Source organism: Vanellus vanellus, assembly GCF_965231255.1.
Source record: "Vanellus vanellus genome assembly, chromosome: 2".
NCBI classification, from domain to species: domain Eukaryota; kingdom Metazoa; phylum Chordata; class Aves; order Charadriiformes; family Charadriidae; genus Vanellus; species Vanellus vanellus.
The window spans coordinates 91,093,970-91,108,484 of NC_138906.1; the positions used below are offsets into that span (position 1 = coordinate 91,093,970).

Sequence of the window (14,515 nt, forward strand, 5' to 3'; positions counted from 1 at the left end):
TATGAATATTTAGAAGTTAGTTTTCCTCATCTTTAGCAGAATTTTAATTAGCAGTAAGATGCATGCAGATACTCTATTGGCAGGCAATGAAAACACTTTCACAGCAGTTTGCTTTCTAAGAAAAGCAAAAGGAAAGGATTTTCATCTTTGCTCAACTTAAATTGCTGGAGACATTTCACAATTTTTCTTAATAGCTTGTCGTGCAACAGTGGAGAAAGCAAAGCCATTTCTATCATCATCTCTGAAATTCTCTTCTTGAGTCATACCTAAACACTATCAAAACATGGCAACTTAAAAAAATAACTTTCCAAAATACAAACTAAGAGAACAGCAGTGAGGAGAGTTTCCTTATGAGAAGCTAAAGTAAATATTTTGGATTGCAGTGGAAGAAAAAAAAGTCTTTCATTCCTTTTCTCAGTCTCAGACGTAACTTAACAAATAATAAATCTTCATCCTAATAGTGCTGCATTGGCACAAGCCGCAATGAGTAAGACATGGTGAAAGAATGCCAATATACTTTGAAGTTAAATTTAAAACTTTATAGAAACAAAAATTAACCTTAATTTTGTCATGACTAATTTGGCAAACAACATATGAACAAAAAAAATAATTTCAAGTGTTAGAACTCTGTCTGGCAGTCTAAATTAAAGAACCTCACTTCGTATAATCATTTACTTTAGCTGACAAAGATAGTTTCATCCTTCTTTAGAGACTGAACTTTTAATGTCCCCAATTTTAAGGTATTCGCTTCTTCAGCTTAATGTTCTAAATATTTTTTCCTTATTTTTTTTTTTTTTTTTCATTCTTATAGTAGGAAATACAAGATGTACACATGAATTTTACTTAGGTGACTCATGGAAATGTTCTGCTGACACTTATCACTTTATTTTTTCCATATAACAGGAATTTAACAAGATGTTAGTCATACTTTTATAGATTTTTTTTTTTACTAAGCAAATGCTGTAATAATGTACCAGAAGAATTACTTCTCAAATCCCAGTCCAGAAGCACGTACAACTATTGCTTAGAAGAAGGGACTTCCACAGGAAATCACTACAGAAGTTTTTCATCATGCATTTATCTGTAAAACAGCTATTAAAGCTACTTGTTGGGATAACTCTCCTGAAAGCACATTCCTTTCATGTTAAAAGGCTAAGCTGGACACAATGCTTGTAGCTGATTTTAGCCTTCTGTACTTACAGCAAGTATCCAGCAGTAACAGTCCATGCTCGCACAAGACCTTTCAACCACTGTCTTGTATGTCCTTGTTCTAGCAAAGCTGGAAGCACCACCTGAAGCAAAAGGAGCTCTAGGGAAAGTTCACTTACTGGAGCATCACTAGAAACAATGGGAAGAGCAGGAAGTCAAACATAAGGAACATTCTGATTGTAATCCTTCATGCTGAATCATAACCCCACCACAATAAAAAAAAAAAAAAAAAATTGGATGCCAACAGGAACAATTATTAGGTTTTTGCAGACATTTTTTCTTATATACTACTCTTAGCACAGGTTAAGCGTTCATGAGTGTTTAGGCACTTAAGAGCATGAGAAATTTTTTTTAAAAAAAAAAGGGTTTTGAAAGATTATATCAGAGAATATGATTTGCTCTATTTGCTTCTATCATTGCTGTTTCAATTACTATTTAGAAACAGAAATATATGCTATCATTAAAAAGACATGAAGTTACAGATAGTTTTTTATTCTTGAAGCAATGATAATCAGGAATGAATGTGAAAAACAAACATGGCAGCAACTTCACTATCAAAAAAGCTGAAGGGGAAATTGTTTTGCAGGCATATAAAAACCAAATAGTTATCATTACAGAAGTAATACAAAATGCCTTTTTTCTTAGTTGCTTTTTATTTGACAAATTGTATGATGTATCCATGTCCTTCATCTTTTCACTTTTCTAGAACAATGAAGCTTAGATTAATTGAAAACAAACAAAATAACATACCAAACGACGTCACATTAATGCTCAAAGAGCGCAAATGCACTTTTTTCTAGTTATAGGGAGACTGAAAAACATCATTTTAAATTAAATGCTTACCTGTAGAGCATAACATTATATGGAAGAAAGTTAGGCAGGAGATACTTAATAATGCGTATAGGAAGCCAGAGCATGAGCAGTACAATTGATCCAAAGACAATCTGCAACAAAGAAGTTACACAAGTTAGTCTGAACAGCAGAAACAACCAAACCTAGTTTCCCACCCATCTCTGAACATGTTTCCTGTGTGTGGTGGGTCAGCCTTGGCTAACAGCCAAACATCTACCCAGCTGCTTGCTCATTCCCTTTTCCAGCTGAATGGGGAGAAAATAGAAGGAAGACAAGAAGACTTGCGGATTGAGATGATGACAGTTTAATACAGAAAGCAATAGCTGCGCACACAAGCTAAACAAAAAGAGGAATTCATTCACTATGTCCCATCAGCAGACAGGTAATCAGCAGCTTCCTGGAAACCAGGGCCTCAGCACATGTTCATGGTTATGGCATCAGTCTTCCTGAGCAACTGTTAACATCTCCCCCTTCCTCCTCCTTTCCCACAGCTTTTCCTGCTAAGCGTGTCATATGGGATGGGATGGAATACCCATTTGGTCAGTCTGGGTCATCCATCCCACATATTACCTCCTCCCATCCATCCCTCAGCTTATTCACTGGAGGAGAGAATAAGCAGGGCAGAGGAGGGAAGAGCCCTGACACTGTGCAAGCACTGTTCAGCTATAGTCAAAACACCTGTGTGCTAGTGACACTGTTTCAGCCACTAATCCCAAGCGCAGAAGGACATGGGCTGCTATGAAGAAAGTGAACTCCATCCCATGCAAAGCAGTATGTTATGATGCCCTTGCCAAATAGGACTGCGGCTGAATAAGCACTGACTGACCAGCTGACAGTTAGGGTAATGTCAGACAGTTCTACTTTTTTCTCCCCTCCCCCAGCACTGGGATTACTAATAGTGGCTGAGTTATCAAGCAACCTGTAGAAGCCTCAAAAGATGTTTCTATTTCCTTGCATTTTAAATTGGCTGAAAGATAAATATTTAGTAGGGGAGACCAGGTGCACAAAGACCATGCACTTTTATAAATCCTGTTTCCTTAAGGAACCAGATTAAAAATCACATATATTTCAACACATTCTTACACTTTGTATAAATGCACCACTAGATACTAAAAATGCAAAAAAAAATTATGTGCTTAACTGTGGAAAAAAAAAAATCAAATCCCATTCTTCTTGGAACAACGGTTTACGTTCTACACAAGAAATTTCTTAAAAATGAGAAACACAACTTGAAAAGTGTGACTTGTTTTTTAAAATCGTAAGCTGTAAATGATCGCTGTTTGGGTCCCATATTCTAGCATGAAGCTGGTAAATGTTCTGAACTAACTAGCAAAGCAAATCAAAGGTGAAGCTCAAGAAACCACCTGTTCCAACACAGTCTGAGAACATACCTCCAAGACCTTTAGTAACAAGCAGATATTTGCTTATATTTGGGCCACTTGCTGCGACACAAAGTTTCAGGCAGCTAAAGCACTATGATTATTTAAGGAGAGCATACTCTGAAAGGTGGACAGGTCAGCTCCTCTCATGTACTGAAGGGCTCTCTAGTAGAGCTAAGATACTTCTATGAGCTTTCACTGCTCAAAGTACTTTAGTTGTATTAACATTATGCCAAATAATAATGTTTCTGGCCAACTGTGAAAACTGATAGGCATGACATTTATGTCAAAGATAGCTTGAGACCCTTCCTTTACTGCATGCTAGGCAAACTTCTGACAAACAAGTAAAATGAAAAAAAAAAGCTTTCATTATTTTCAGTATCCTACAACAATAATCTGGAAACAGACACCACTGGCTAGATCAGCATAATCCAATCCAAAACTTAAGTAGAAAGTTACTCTCTCTCTGCTGTACTACTTTTGTTGAATTGGATGCACAACGTTTACTGCAATAACTAAGAGCATCATGAAAGAGTTACCTGATTTACAATACCCATAATAATAAACACTTGCTGTCTGGCTACACAAACATTTCCTGCGATTTTGCACAAGGAGAAGATATCACAGAAAAATTTGTTTTGGAAGGGACCTCTAGAGGTAAACTACTCCAACCCCCTGCTCTGAGCAGACCCAGTTACATCAGGTTGCTCAGAACCTTATCCCGTTGAGTTTTGAGTATCTCAAAAGACGTAGATTCTGTTGGCAACCTGTTCCAGTGTCTAATCACATTCATGGTGAAAATGTTTTCCCTTAAATATGCAGTAGCATACACGGGAGCTTACATATGAATTTTCTTTCCAAATAAAGAAATTTGAGAAACGTCCTTACCACTGATAAGATAAACCTCCTGAGATGTCTATAAATGGGCAAGTGAATCATTTCCTGCACAGGATTGAAGTCTGGATCATTCAAATTCCTGAGAAACCATAAGACACCAGGTCTCAATACCTGAAGTAGGACATAGAAAACAATGTATGAAGAGAAAATTATCTTTGTATTGTTTGTTTTTCATTTTGGATAACACTGCTGCAGCAAATAAGTTTTAAACATAACAGGGGTATTTGTTGAATAAGGTTTAACAAAATGGTACAGAAATAGAACAAAAGGAAGCATTATCACAGAGAAGCAATAACCAGTTACAAGCATAATTTTCAAGTATTAATCAATCTTAAACAACTGAAATGTATTTAGATGCACTTGAAGGCAACATCTGTGTTTAAGAACTCTTTGTAAACTAAAAATCTTTAAGTAAAATATATTCTAAATCATCATTTGCCACTGCAGTAAGTACCAGCGTGGCCTGTTTTACATAAGGCTGAAATCCAATATACACACACAAAACACAGTAGCAGCAATAGCCACACATGAAAGATTTAACTAACAGTTCAACATGCAATCTTCTCTATGTTACATACCAGTTTTGTTCTTATAAACTCACCTCTCTCAGTAAAAGAATGAAGGATGCAAAATAAAAGACGTACACCATTCCAACTAACCAGTGCAAAAACATTGTGGTACCTGGGGCAGACTGAAAGCTCAATTCTCTATCTTTCAAAGTGGCATCAAACATTTCCTAGAAGGTAAGCAGTAAACTAATATGAATAAATTTTGGCAAACATCCAGTTACTCATTTTGTTTACCCTAGTTCATATATATTGTTACTAGGCATTACTGCCTTGTGCTAACACATAAATAATTATAGCATTTAATTAGAAAATAAAGAATAAGTTACAATAACAGCAGCAAATAAAGAACAATTTCTAATAAATTGATTTCTTCTGACAGAAAGAAGAAAGAAGTCAACTCAAACACTAACATGCACTACGTAAGTTACAAATCAGCTCAAATTGGCACTGTGATGAAAGCATATACTTACTCCCTTAAGTAAAATTCTATTTCTACTAAGGCTAGAAGAAATTAATTTTCTCCATTTGAAATTAATCACTTTTTTTTTCAAGACAGAAAAACTGTCCTTCTCAATTCAAAGCAAGCGCATCATGTATCTTGTTCAAAACAGAAAGAGATTGGACAACTATTAAAATATGAAGTCATTACCATTTCACATAAGATGGCTACATAAAGAAGGTCATTCAGTACACAAGTTTGCCTATAAGTTAATTATCACAGTGGTCTTGTAAATGCAGTAAAAAGGATGAGGATCTTATTACTTTACTAATAGTATGTTAATTTGTATTTAGTAACAAAGGAAAACAAAACTAGCATTAAGCAGTACCTAAAAAACCCTTTACCTCTGGAAACCCTATGTTTATAAAAACAGAAGAGTGCTGTCAAACTCATTGCAACAACACTCTTCTCATCAGAACTTGTTTTGCTTTAAATACAAACACTGTTAACAAATATTTTATACAGTTTATTTCCTTTCTTACCAAAGAGCATATATCCAGCCACCAGCCACAGATGAGAGGAAACACACCAATTTCAACAACCACTAACAAGGAAACCTGTAGGAAAAAAAGAGACAAGAACATCTCACTAGTTTAACAGAAATTGCTAAGAAAATTGTGTTGTAAGTTTAAATTGAGGGGGGTTTGCCACACACACACACCAAAAAAAACCCAGGATTACCTTGACGACAATATAGCAAACTCCTAATAAACGTCGTGATCGCTGGAACTTAACAAGTGCTGCCAAACCCTGAATAGTTTTGTCAAGAAAATAATACTGAAAAATACTTTATAACACAGTTTGATTAATATGAAACACTATTATGTGGCTTTTAGTAATACGGAATTTTATAAAAGACAAAAGTGAAATAGGAAGTATGTATTTTATCAAGGCTCTATTTTATAGCTGGCTGTGACTCCGGAAGTCGCAGTCTGGTGTGCTGGATAACACCCCCCAAAAACATGCATCTAAAATAAATGAATAAATCAACCAAATAAATAAAAGTAATACTACCACTCTTCCAAAATTAATTATGCAAAATTTTTCTTAAGAAATAAACAGTTGCCTTTGAAACCATCTGCCACAAGTGGGCAAGTTTCAAATCTTAAGGCCTACCTTAAATGGCAGCTTTCCTTTCCATGCAGTCCAAAAATTCTCAGCTTTTCCGAGAAACACTGGGTGCATATTACAGTTTGGGGGTTTGTGTTGTTTTCTTTTAGGAGGCAAAACAGACATGCCAATCAACTGTTTTACCACATTTGCACTGCACATTGGCATAATGCAGTCTAAAGTTGACGTTGGCTTTGTGCACTCATGAACAGAAACCTGTTAACAAGTGTTTATTCTTTTCAAAATGAAGTTGATGTAGTCCCTTTAAAAACACGCAGCTAGATTGAAGACTTTTTACTTGTGATCAAATCCTTCTAGCTTTCAGGACTCCACTGTTACTTAATTTTCTGTGTAATAATGAGTGTTATTACCCGAAAGAAATCCTTGTTGTAAAGTCTCACTGGTTCAGATACCAAAGGGAAACTAAAATAATCTGCACTCTAAAGTTCTGGCAGGATCAAAAAAATGTGAAAAAAAATATTTCACATTGTACCCTATGTATTTTCATAATCCCATTCTCTTTCTGCTGCAACTATGCAGCCTACAGCAATAGTGTAAAGGCAGGGAGGCAGAAACAATGGTTCTACACTCATCTTCTCAGACAGACCTTCAAAATTCAGTTGGAGGCCTTCAAGCAAGCATAGAAACCTATGATCTTGTGTTAAACACGTGCAAGTGTTCCGAAGAATGCAGTCACACTGACAACTTTTAAATGTCAAAGAGAACAGAAGAGACCTTTTCTTCTAATTTCACCAAAAGAGCAGAAAAAAAAGTGGTAAATTAATTGCATCTGCATCATGTCTGTGACTCCTCAAAATATAGCCAGAAAATGACTTACGCATAAAATCCAAACCAGGTAACTACTGACAAAAGGATACATGACAAACAATTAGAGTCACTGCTAGCAGAACATATCCGACTATAGTTGTAATCAGGCCTTCAAAGTGAGACGCTTGAACCTGGAGGGGAGGGGGAAAAAAGGAAAGCTTATCAGCCTCTTAAAAGATTATTATGTAATTAAGAAATTCCAAATCTCAGCTCTTCAAGAAGTATGACAAGTTTCTTTAGTTTTTACACATTTTAATCATCTACTGCATTTTTGGTATCTCCATCAAGAGTATAAAATGTTTATTTTTATTGGAAGAGTCAAACAACTACTATCTTCAAAAATGAAACAACCTCTTTATATGAAACCAAGCGTCACCATACGCTACCTCGCTACCTCCTAGCTTTCACTACCTATTATCAACTATGAAAATTACTCAGTATACAAATTTAAAATATACATGAGGAACAAGAGGCTGTTAAAAAACCCCAAACCATATGCATATTTTTGTAAAAGGGGGAAACCTAACTTGAAATGTAAATAACGGAGGAAGTGGGAAAGAGTGAGAGAACTTTTTTAATCATAGATTAAAAAAAAAAGGTTTGAGGAGAAAAATGAGAGACACTCCAGGTTACTTTTGCAAACACAAATAAAAGCAGAAGTATGCTACAAAAATATTGTGGTTAAATAAATATCAGCAGTTTTTACATTTTGAAATTATAAAACAGTACTCACATATTCCTCAAAGCCCAAGCCAACAATGGAGAAGTGACCAATGTGGTACGGACAAAATGCTGCATAATGTAAGCAGAAAGAAGGGGAAAAAAAAGGCCATGAGAACTGCTAACTGGAGCCTTATTTTTAGGATGTGTATTGTAACATGGTAATTATTCCACTTCTCATCAATTTTGCGAAAACAACTATAAAAAATTTACTTTCTGTACAAATATTTGTAAGTGTTCTATTTCTATAATTTTACAAACACTGAAAATCAGATCTGAATTCACACTGAAAGACTACAAACAATATAAAACTACACAGAATAAGATGAAAGTCTATTCCTTCTTAGCTCATCTTGCTGCATGTAAATTAAATCAATTTCTCAGTCTTACGTACTAGAGTATTGTTCTCATAGCCTGCTGTAGGAACACGTTCCATATATTCACTATTTCCCATGCAACAGAAGACTTAAGTAGCCATTTTACATCTTGGTCAGAAGGGATCTGCTTTAGCAAGATTTCAGTTTTAGTGCTTTAACTCTTAAGAATACTATGAAAAACACAAGCCCATCAGAAATTTGCAAAGGGAAGAGAAGATGAGGGGGAGAAAGACAATACGTCAGTGCAGGAATGAGGAACAATTGAGAAATCTTAATTTGTATTAGGAACTGTCACCATTCCTGAGAACTCACTCTTGCCAATTCTGAGGTCTCAGGAGGAATGAATCAAAAACCACAGAACTTCCCACATTTTTGGACACCCGTGTATTTGCAACAGGATCAAGTAGCTGTTTTAGCTCACCCTGTGGTCTTCTGAGTTACGAAGAACTACAGAATTCAATATCACATTCCTACAAGAGTGGGAGGAGTCAATACGAAGTAAAGAGGCTGCAGTAGCTGCAGGCTTTTATTTTCACCTCTATTGGCCCCACTATATCATGATAATCCACTCTGCGGACCACTGTAGACTAAACATACCCTCAAATGAGAAGCCACATGATTTTCTTTCTCCTTCTCATTTCCATATGACCAACATGTAAAAAAAACTAGGAAGAGATTTAGCAGCACTTGTATTACTCTAATCAACATTCAGAAAGCTTTATGTCCCTTTCAGAAAAATCAGCAGTTACTGGGAATAGCAAGAATGAAAAGATAGAGAGGACTTGAGATTTTCTTGCCCAGTAAGAACAAGAGAAAGAAAAGTAAGATTAAAAAAAAAAAAAAAAATAATCACACTCAAGTCCTATAGACAGACTCATGACTTAAGTCATATCTTTTCAACAGTGTTTTATGAGATTATAGTGCACAGTTTATCATGTTTTTAAAAGAACTTTCTTTAAAAGTGAATTTCTAATATGTCCCTTTTAATAAAATGCACAAAGGAGTACAAACTCCTCTGCGAGTATTAAAACAACCTATAGAAAATATGAATTAAGTCGAACTTAACTAACTTGTCCATGAGAACATCATAGGAGAATTTCTGGACCAGTAATTAAGGTTCCAAATTCTTTCCCTTTGTTTTATCTTCTAGGAAGTATCTCCTGTGACATTTGGAGGACAAACTCACCAGGACTATAATTACAAATAACTAGAGATTTGGCAGTTCTAAATTAGGCAGTATTACTTAATGAGAAAGATACTGAAAATAGGCTTGAGAGGCACAAATTTAATTCCCAGATCTCCTACTCGCTTGCTTGGGAAAGTAATTCGTGTTCTCTTCTCTACCTGTTGGTTTCCCACTTGTTAAAGCACCCTTAGATCTACTGAAAACACATCTATTTGACAACCTTATTAGTTATTCTTATTACTCACTTATTATTGAATTTAAATCAAGGATTTAGAAATTTCATATTTAGTATCTACTTCTTAAAAAAGCCTAAATTTTATAGCAGCTAAAAACCCTAATTAACTTCTGATAACTACAGATTAAAATAGACTAATTAGCAGAAATAATTTAACTATTTTCCAACTATTATTAGAACAGTTATATTTTTTTGTGAATATACATGATGATTCTTTTTATTTTATTTTGATCTGATGATTCATTTCAGTAACTAGACACTCAAATCACTGGTTCAGTATTATGAGCTTTATGTTGCCTGCAAAATTCTCATCTATAGTATGAGCTTGGTTTTTAAAGCTCAAACTCTTCTGCCAAGAAAGATCACTCAAAAAACCAAAGCAACATAACCATTATCTTTCTAAAATGTTAATTCAGAGCAAGTGAAATTTTGGGTCTGGTATCTCAAGTGTTTAATATGCTCTATCTTGTCACTAAAATGTTGCTGCTTCTGCACACAGTTGTGTCAAATTACCACCACCACTGAGCTTTAGCACTATAATCCAAAAGCTGCTGTTAGGAGCTAAACAGGCAAAATCAAGGCACAGAGGAGAGCTGTTAATTCTCTCATGTCACTCAACAGGTGTAAGGTACAAAAATAAGTATATCTGAATCAGTCTAATGCCTCTAGGAGGGTGTTAAAAAAATAATTTTAAATTTGTTACCCCCTCTTTGCAGAAAAAACAGAGTGGAAATGCAAATTTACCCTACATATTATAAGCAGTAAATACAAAATAGGAATTCCAGAAACTCTCAAGTGGTAGCTTACTGCTACTTGCAATAAGGTAGGCATTTTACCCTTTTCTTTTAGAGTTCAAGTGATTGGCAAATATACACCTACAGTTTGGGCATTTTTTTTTTTTTTTTTTTAAACTGTGACAAGTTTATGTCCAAGAAATTTTCCTAGCACTAACTATACATGGAATCAGAACACAGAAATATTCCTGTCTTGTACTAGAAATAGAAAGTGGTTTGCAATCATTTAAAGTTACAACTCAACTTCAGCATCTACAGGAAGGAAAAAGGAAAATAAAGTAAAATACACCACTGATTAGAATTCACAATTTTCTGAAATTTAAGTCAAAGTTGTATGAACCAAGGGAAGTTGTTGCATCGTAATTTTGTAAACAAAATGTAAGTATATTTAACAACCCTACACAGTCAGCTACATTTTTGCATATCCCCCTTCCTCTCAATTTTGAGCTCCAAAATGGATTCTTGATGTAAAAAGTGATTTAACTGTATCTAGGGAAAACTAGAAGAAAAAATATCCTAGCTATTCTGAAAAGTACTGCAATGGCTCATAAATTAAATTCCAGGAGGAACCTCCTTTGATTTAACAGTATTCCAAACAAATATTACCACCTGTGCTTCGGTTGTCATCATTAAGCTTTTGGTAGATTTCCTATTTTAAACTTACTCACTTAAAACTAGACAAAACTAGAAGCATTTCAGATTTATTATTCATATTTCCAGTTTGACTGTGGTTCCATTTTCAGATGTGACAACTTCATTTATTCTGAGAGAACAACCTTAAAATTAATCTGCATTATTACTTCACAAAGAAGGTTCTTTTTAAAACCTATGAGCAAATGATACTTACCAAACACAAGTATGAACAATGTATTTAAAGATACCACCCAAAAGACATGTTCCTGCCAGGAGTATGGGTGAAGAAGGGAGGAAGACAACAAGGAAACAGGACATAAATATCAGTCATTTAAATAAGTGACATGACTTTTGTAGCTAAACTACTTATTTCAACTGCCTGTTATTACCAGAACTTGCACATCTCATGTTAGAGACAAGAAATTTGCTCTAACATACAGACCAGAAACAAGCATCTGTTTACATTCATGGACATTTACCTAGATAAGAGTACTTATATTTGCTTTAACATGCTTATTTTGTAAAGATAAGCTTTTCTTTTAAAATCAATATAAATATTAGAGCAAATTAGAGAAGTCTGAATGAGGACTATTTTAATCATAACATAAAGAGCAAAATTAAGGCTAGAACAGATATGTATTTTCAGTTTATGCTTTTTTAAAGGGTCTAATTTTTATTTAGTGGAGTACGTGACCCATTTACCTATGTCTTAAGAAATTCCACTCTGTGAAACTCCTATAAAAGACAATTTGCTTGAACATGACATCATATGAAAGTGTCTTTAAAGAATATATATCATATGAAAGTAGAGACTCCAAATAGAATGATGTAACTTTTAAAAATACAGTATACTTAAAAAGAGTGCATTCTATACAAATTCTTGAAATGCAGGATTTCACTTACTAAAAAAACCAGAGATCCATCAAGTCCAAGCATCTGTGAAGATAAGAAAGCTAACTTTATTTACCCATCAGAAAAACTAAGCAACACGCATCTAAAATAAGCCTCATGCAAGCCTTTTTCCCACCAAATTTTAATGTCCAATACAGTCTAAAGCTTTTTTTATAGCTCAACCAACAGAACCTGGACATAAATTCTTACAGATAAAGATAGAAACTAAGTTCTTGTTCAACACAGTAAACTCAGTTGATCAAAGGCAGTGATATACATGTGGAATATCTTAATATGCATGTACTTATATATGATGAACCAAATATATAATCAGTTAATTTGTAGGCTACTTCTCTCCAAAACTTTGAAGACTCTGAGAAAGATTTTACAAGAGATTTTAGTGATTGAACTGTTATTTAAAAACATATTTCAACAACGCAAAATTAAAATACAGGAGCAATTTTTTTTTTTCTTCCTAATTGCAAAGCATCAGTTTATGTTGTGCTGAGAAAAGTCAATGGTTAATGTTTTACCTTCAATGTATAAAAGCAACTAGTAACAGGATAATGTTGCTACACTACATGTTATTAAGTTTAGAACAGAACTGGTTTACAGCTAGGGAAGACGGGAAACAAATCCTCCATCACTCCGCACAATCCTTATGGAAAGCGTCTACAGAACAGCCAAAACCAGAGCATCTACTAAGAAAAATATTCTCTCCTTTCCCCCACTTCAAGGATTTCTTACTATTTCAATTCAGACACTCCTACTCCATGATTACTACTGTAAAGTACCATGTTCAAGACTATCTTGTACCAGGATTTTGCATTAGGTTCCAAGATATTAAAGTCTTACATCTTTTACAAAGTAAACCAAGATGCAAATATTTTTGAAAATTCAGAGAGCTTGCATGCTATTTTCACAAGATGAAATAGCAGAAAAGCCTACCCAGCTTTTGATACTAAATGGCAATTAGATGTCTATTGCCTATGACAGCATATAGGATTGGAAATGGTTAATGAGAGTTTGCTGAAACTGATTTCTATATACATGGAGAGGCATCAAAATATTTTCAGTTAGGATTACATCAACATTTCCCAGCACATAAATTGGGTTCAGAAATATAACACTTTTGTCTTGAGATACACAGTAGAATGGTTCGGAAACTTGAATTTAGGCCCTTTTTTTACTAAATGTCTTTCAAAACAAACTACTAAGTTTTCACTAGATACAAAACAAAGATCAAGACCTGTCCCTCATGAAGAAAACTGTATTTCTACTACTCTGCAATCAATGTAAAAACTATATCGCAGCCTAGGAATACAGTGACTAGCTTTACAACTGTCTGCCATAGGCACTAGTGACGCTGTTACTAGATTTTGCTGCATGTGGTGAGCTTTGAACTCCAACGCTGGCTACTTCTAAAACAGCTACAAAAAACTAGTTCTTGAGTCTCTACACTACTCTATGATTACTTTGCACATGCATCTCATGCTCCAATTATGGAATTTGTGATCCATAAACAAAACAAACACAATGTTACATCAAAATGCTCCCTCATTTTTTAAGAAAACATTTGTCTCTTACAAAAATGTAAATAAAGTTAACCAAAATTTCCAGTTCTCTTTTCTCTAGTTTAATGCTTTCATGAATAGAAAAAATTAAGCATTAAACTATATATAACAAAACACCTATGTGCTCCTAATCTGGCCAGGCATCCTCAATGCAAGCTGCCATTCATTTCTAAACGTGACCAAGTCAAGGACTTCAGAAAAGTATATGCTAAAACATGTTTTATGCTGCTACTATATTTGAAATCAAAGAAATGCCTTTTTGATTGTTAACACGTAGCACAATAACATTTTGTTTTTAATACAATGACTTTTTTAGGTTACTAAAGTAGATTTGGATACTGTTGTCTAGTGTGAAAACTGTCCCAAATGGATTCTAACACAACAACACTACAAATCATTTCAAATATGTGTCTGAATTATTCAATTAAAAAAAAATTATTCTTACTCACTCGCTCCCAAGTAAGCTCTTCTGCTGCTCGATCCCATTCCAAAGCATTCCAGTTCATGTCATCTGAGGAGACAATGGCCATTTTTACAGCTGTTAGACTCACCCAAAACAAGATGTAACTACTCCATGCTATGTTTTAAATGAACAAAGACTTAAGGGCATAACATTCAACTTGTAACTGCTGATAACTTTTCAGCAAGCAAATGCTTCAGCACTCAAAATAAATTTATGAAATTTGCAAAAACAAGACAAGCTTCCTTGAATTATGACAGTTCTATTTTCAATGGTTTCATTTATATTTAGAAAGAACTAGA

The 14,515-nt window shown here is 34.5% G+C and overlaps 1 protein-coding gene across 1 annotated transcript in view; it reads right to left on the reverse strand.

Moving 5' to 3' along the window:
• The window catches only part of MARCHF6 (membrane associated ring-CH-type finger 6), a gene marked incomplete at its 5' end in the record, with an annotated part of 55,403 nt that overhangs the window by 20,188 nt on the left and 20,700 nt on the right, over positions 1 to 14,515 (reverse strand). The window contains 11 exons of the mRNA XM_082499199.1: positions 1,201 to 1,338; positions 2,053 to 2,153; positions 4,329 to 4,448; positions 4,939 to 5,073; positions 5,888 to 5,962; positions 6,087 to 6,155; positions 7,394 to 7,474; positions 8,077 to 8,135; positions 11,503 to 11,554; positions 12,192 to 12,224; positions 14,203 to 14,264. Of these exons, the coding sequence (XP_082355325.1) occupies positions 1,201 to 1,338; positions 2,053 to 2,153; positions 4,329 to 4,448; positions 4,939 to 5,073; positions 5,888 to 5,962; positions 6,087 to 6,155; positions 7,394 to 7,474; positions 8,077 to 8,135; positions 11,503 to 11,554; positions 12,192 to 12,224; positions 14,203 to 14,264 (925 nt within the window). The remainder of the gene's footprint in view (positions 1 to 1,200; positions 1,339 to 2,052; positions 2,154 to 4,328; positions 4,449 to 4,938; positions 5,074 to 5,887; positions 5,963 to 6,086; positions 6,156 to 7,393; positions 7,475 to 8,076; positions 8,136 to 11,502; positions 11,555 to 12,191; positions 12,225 to 14,202; positions 14,265 to 14,515) is intronic.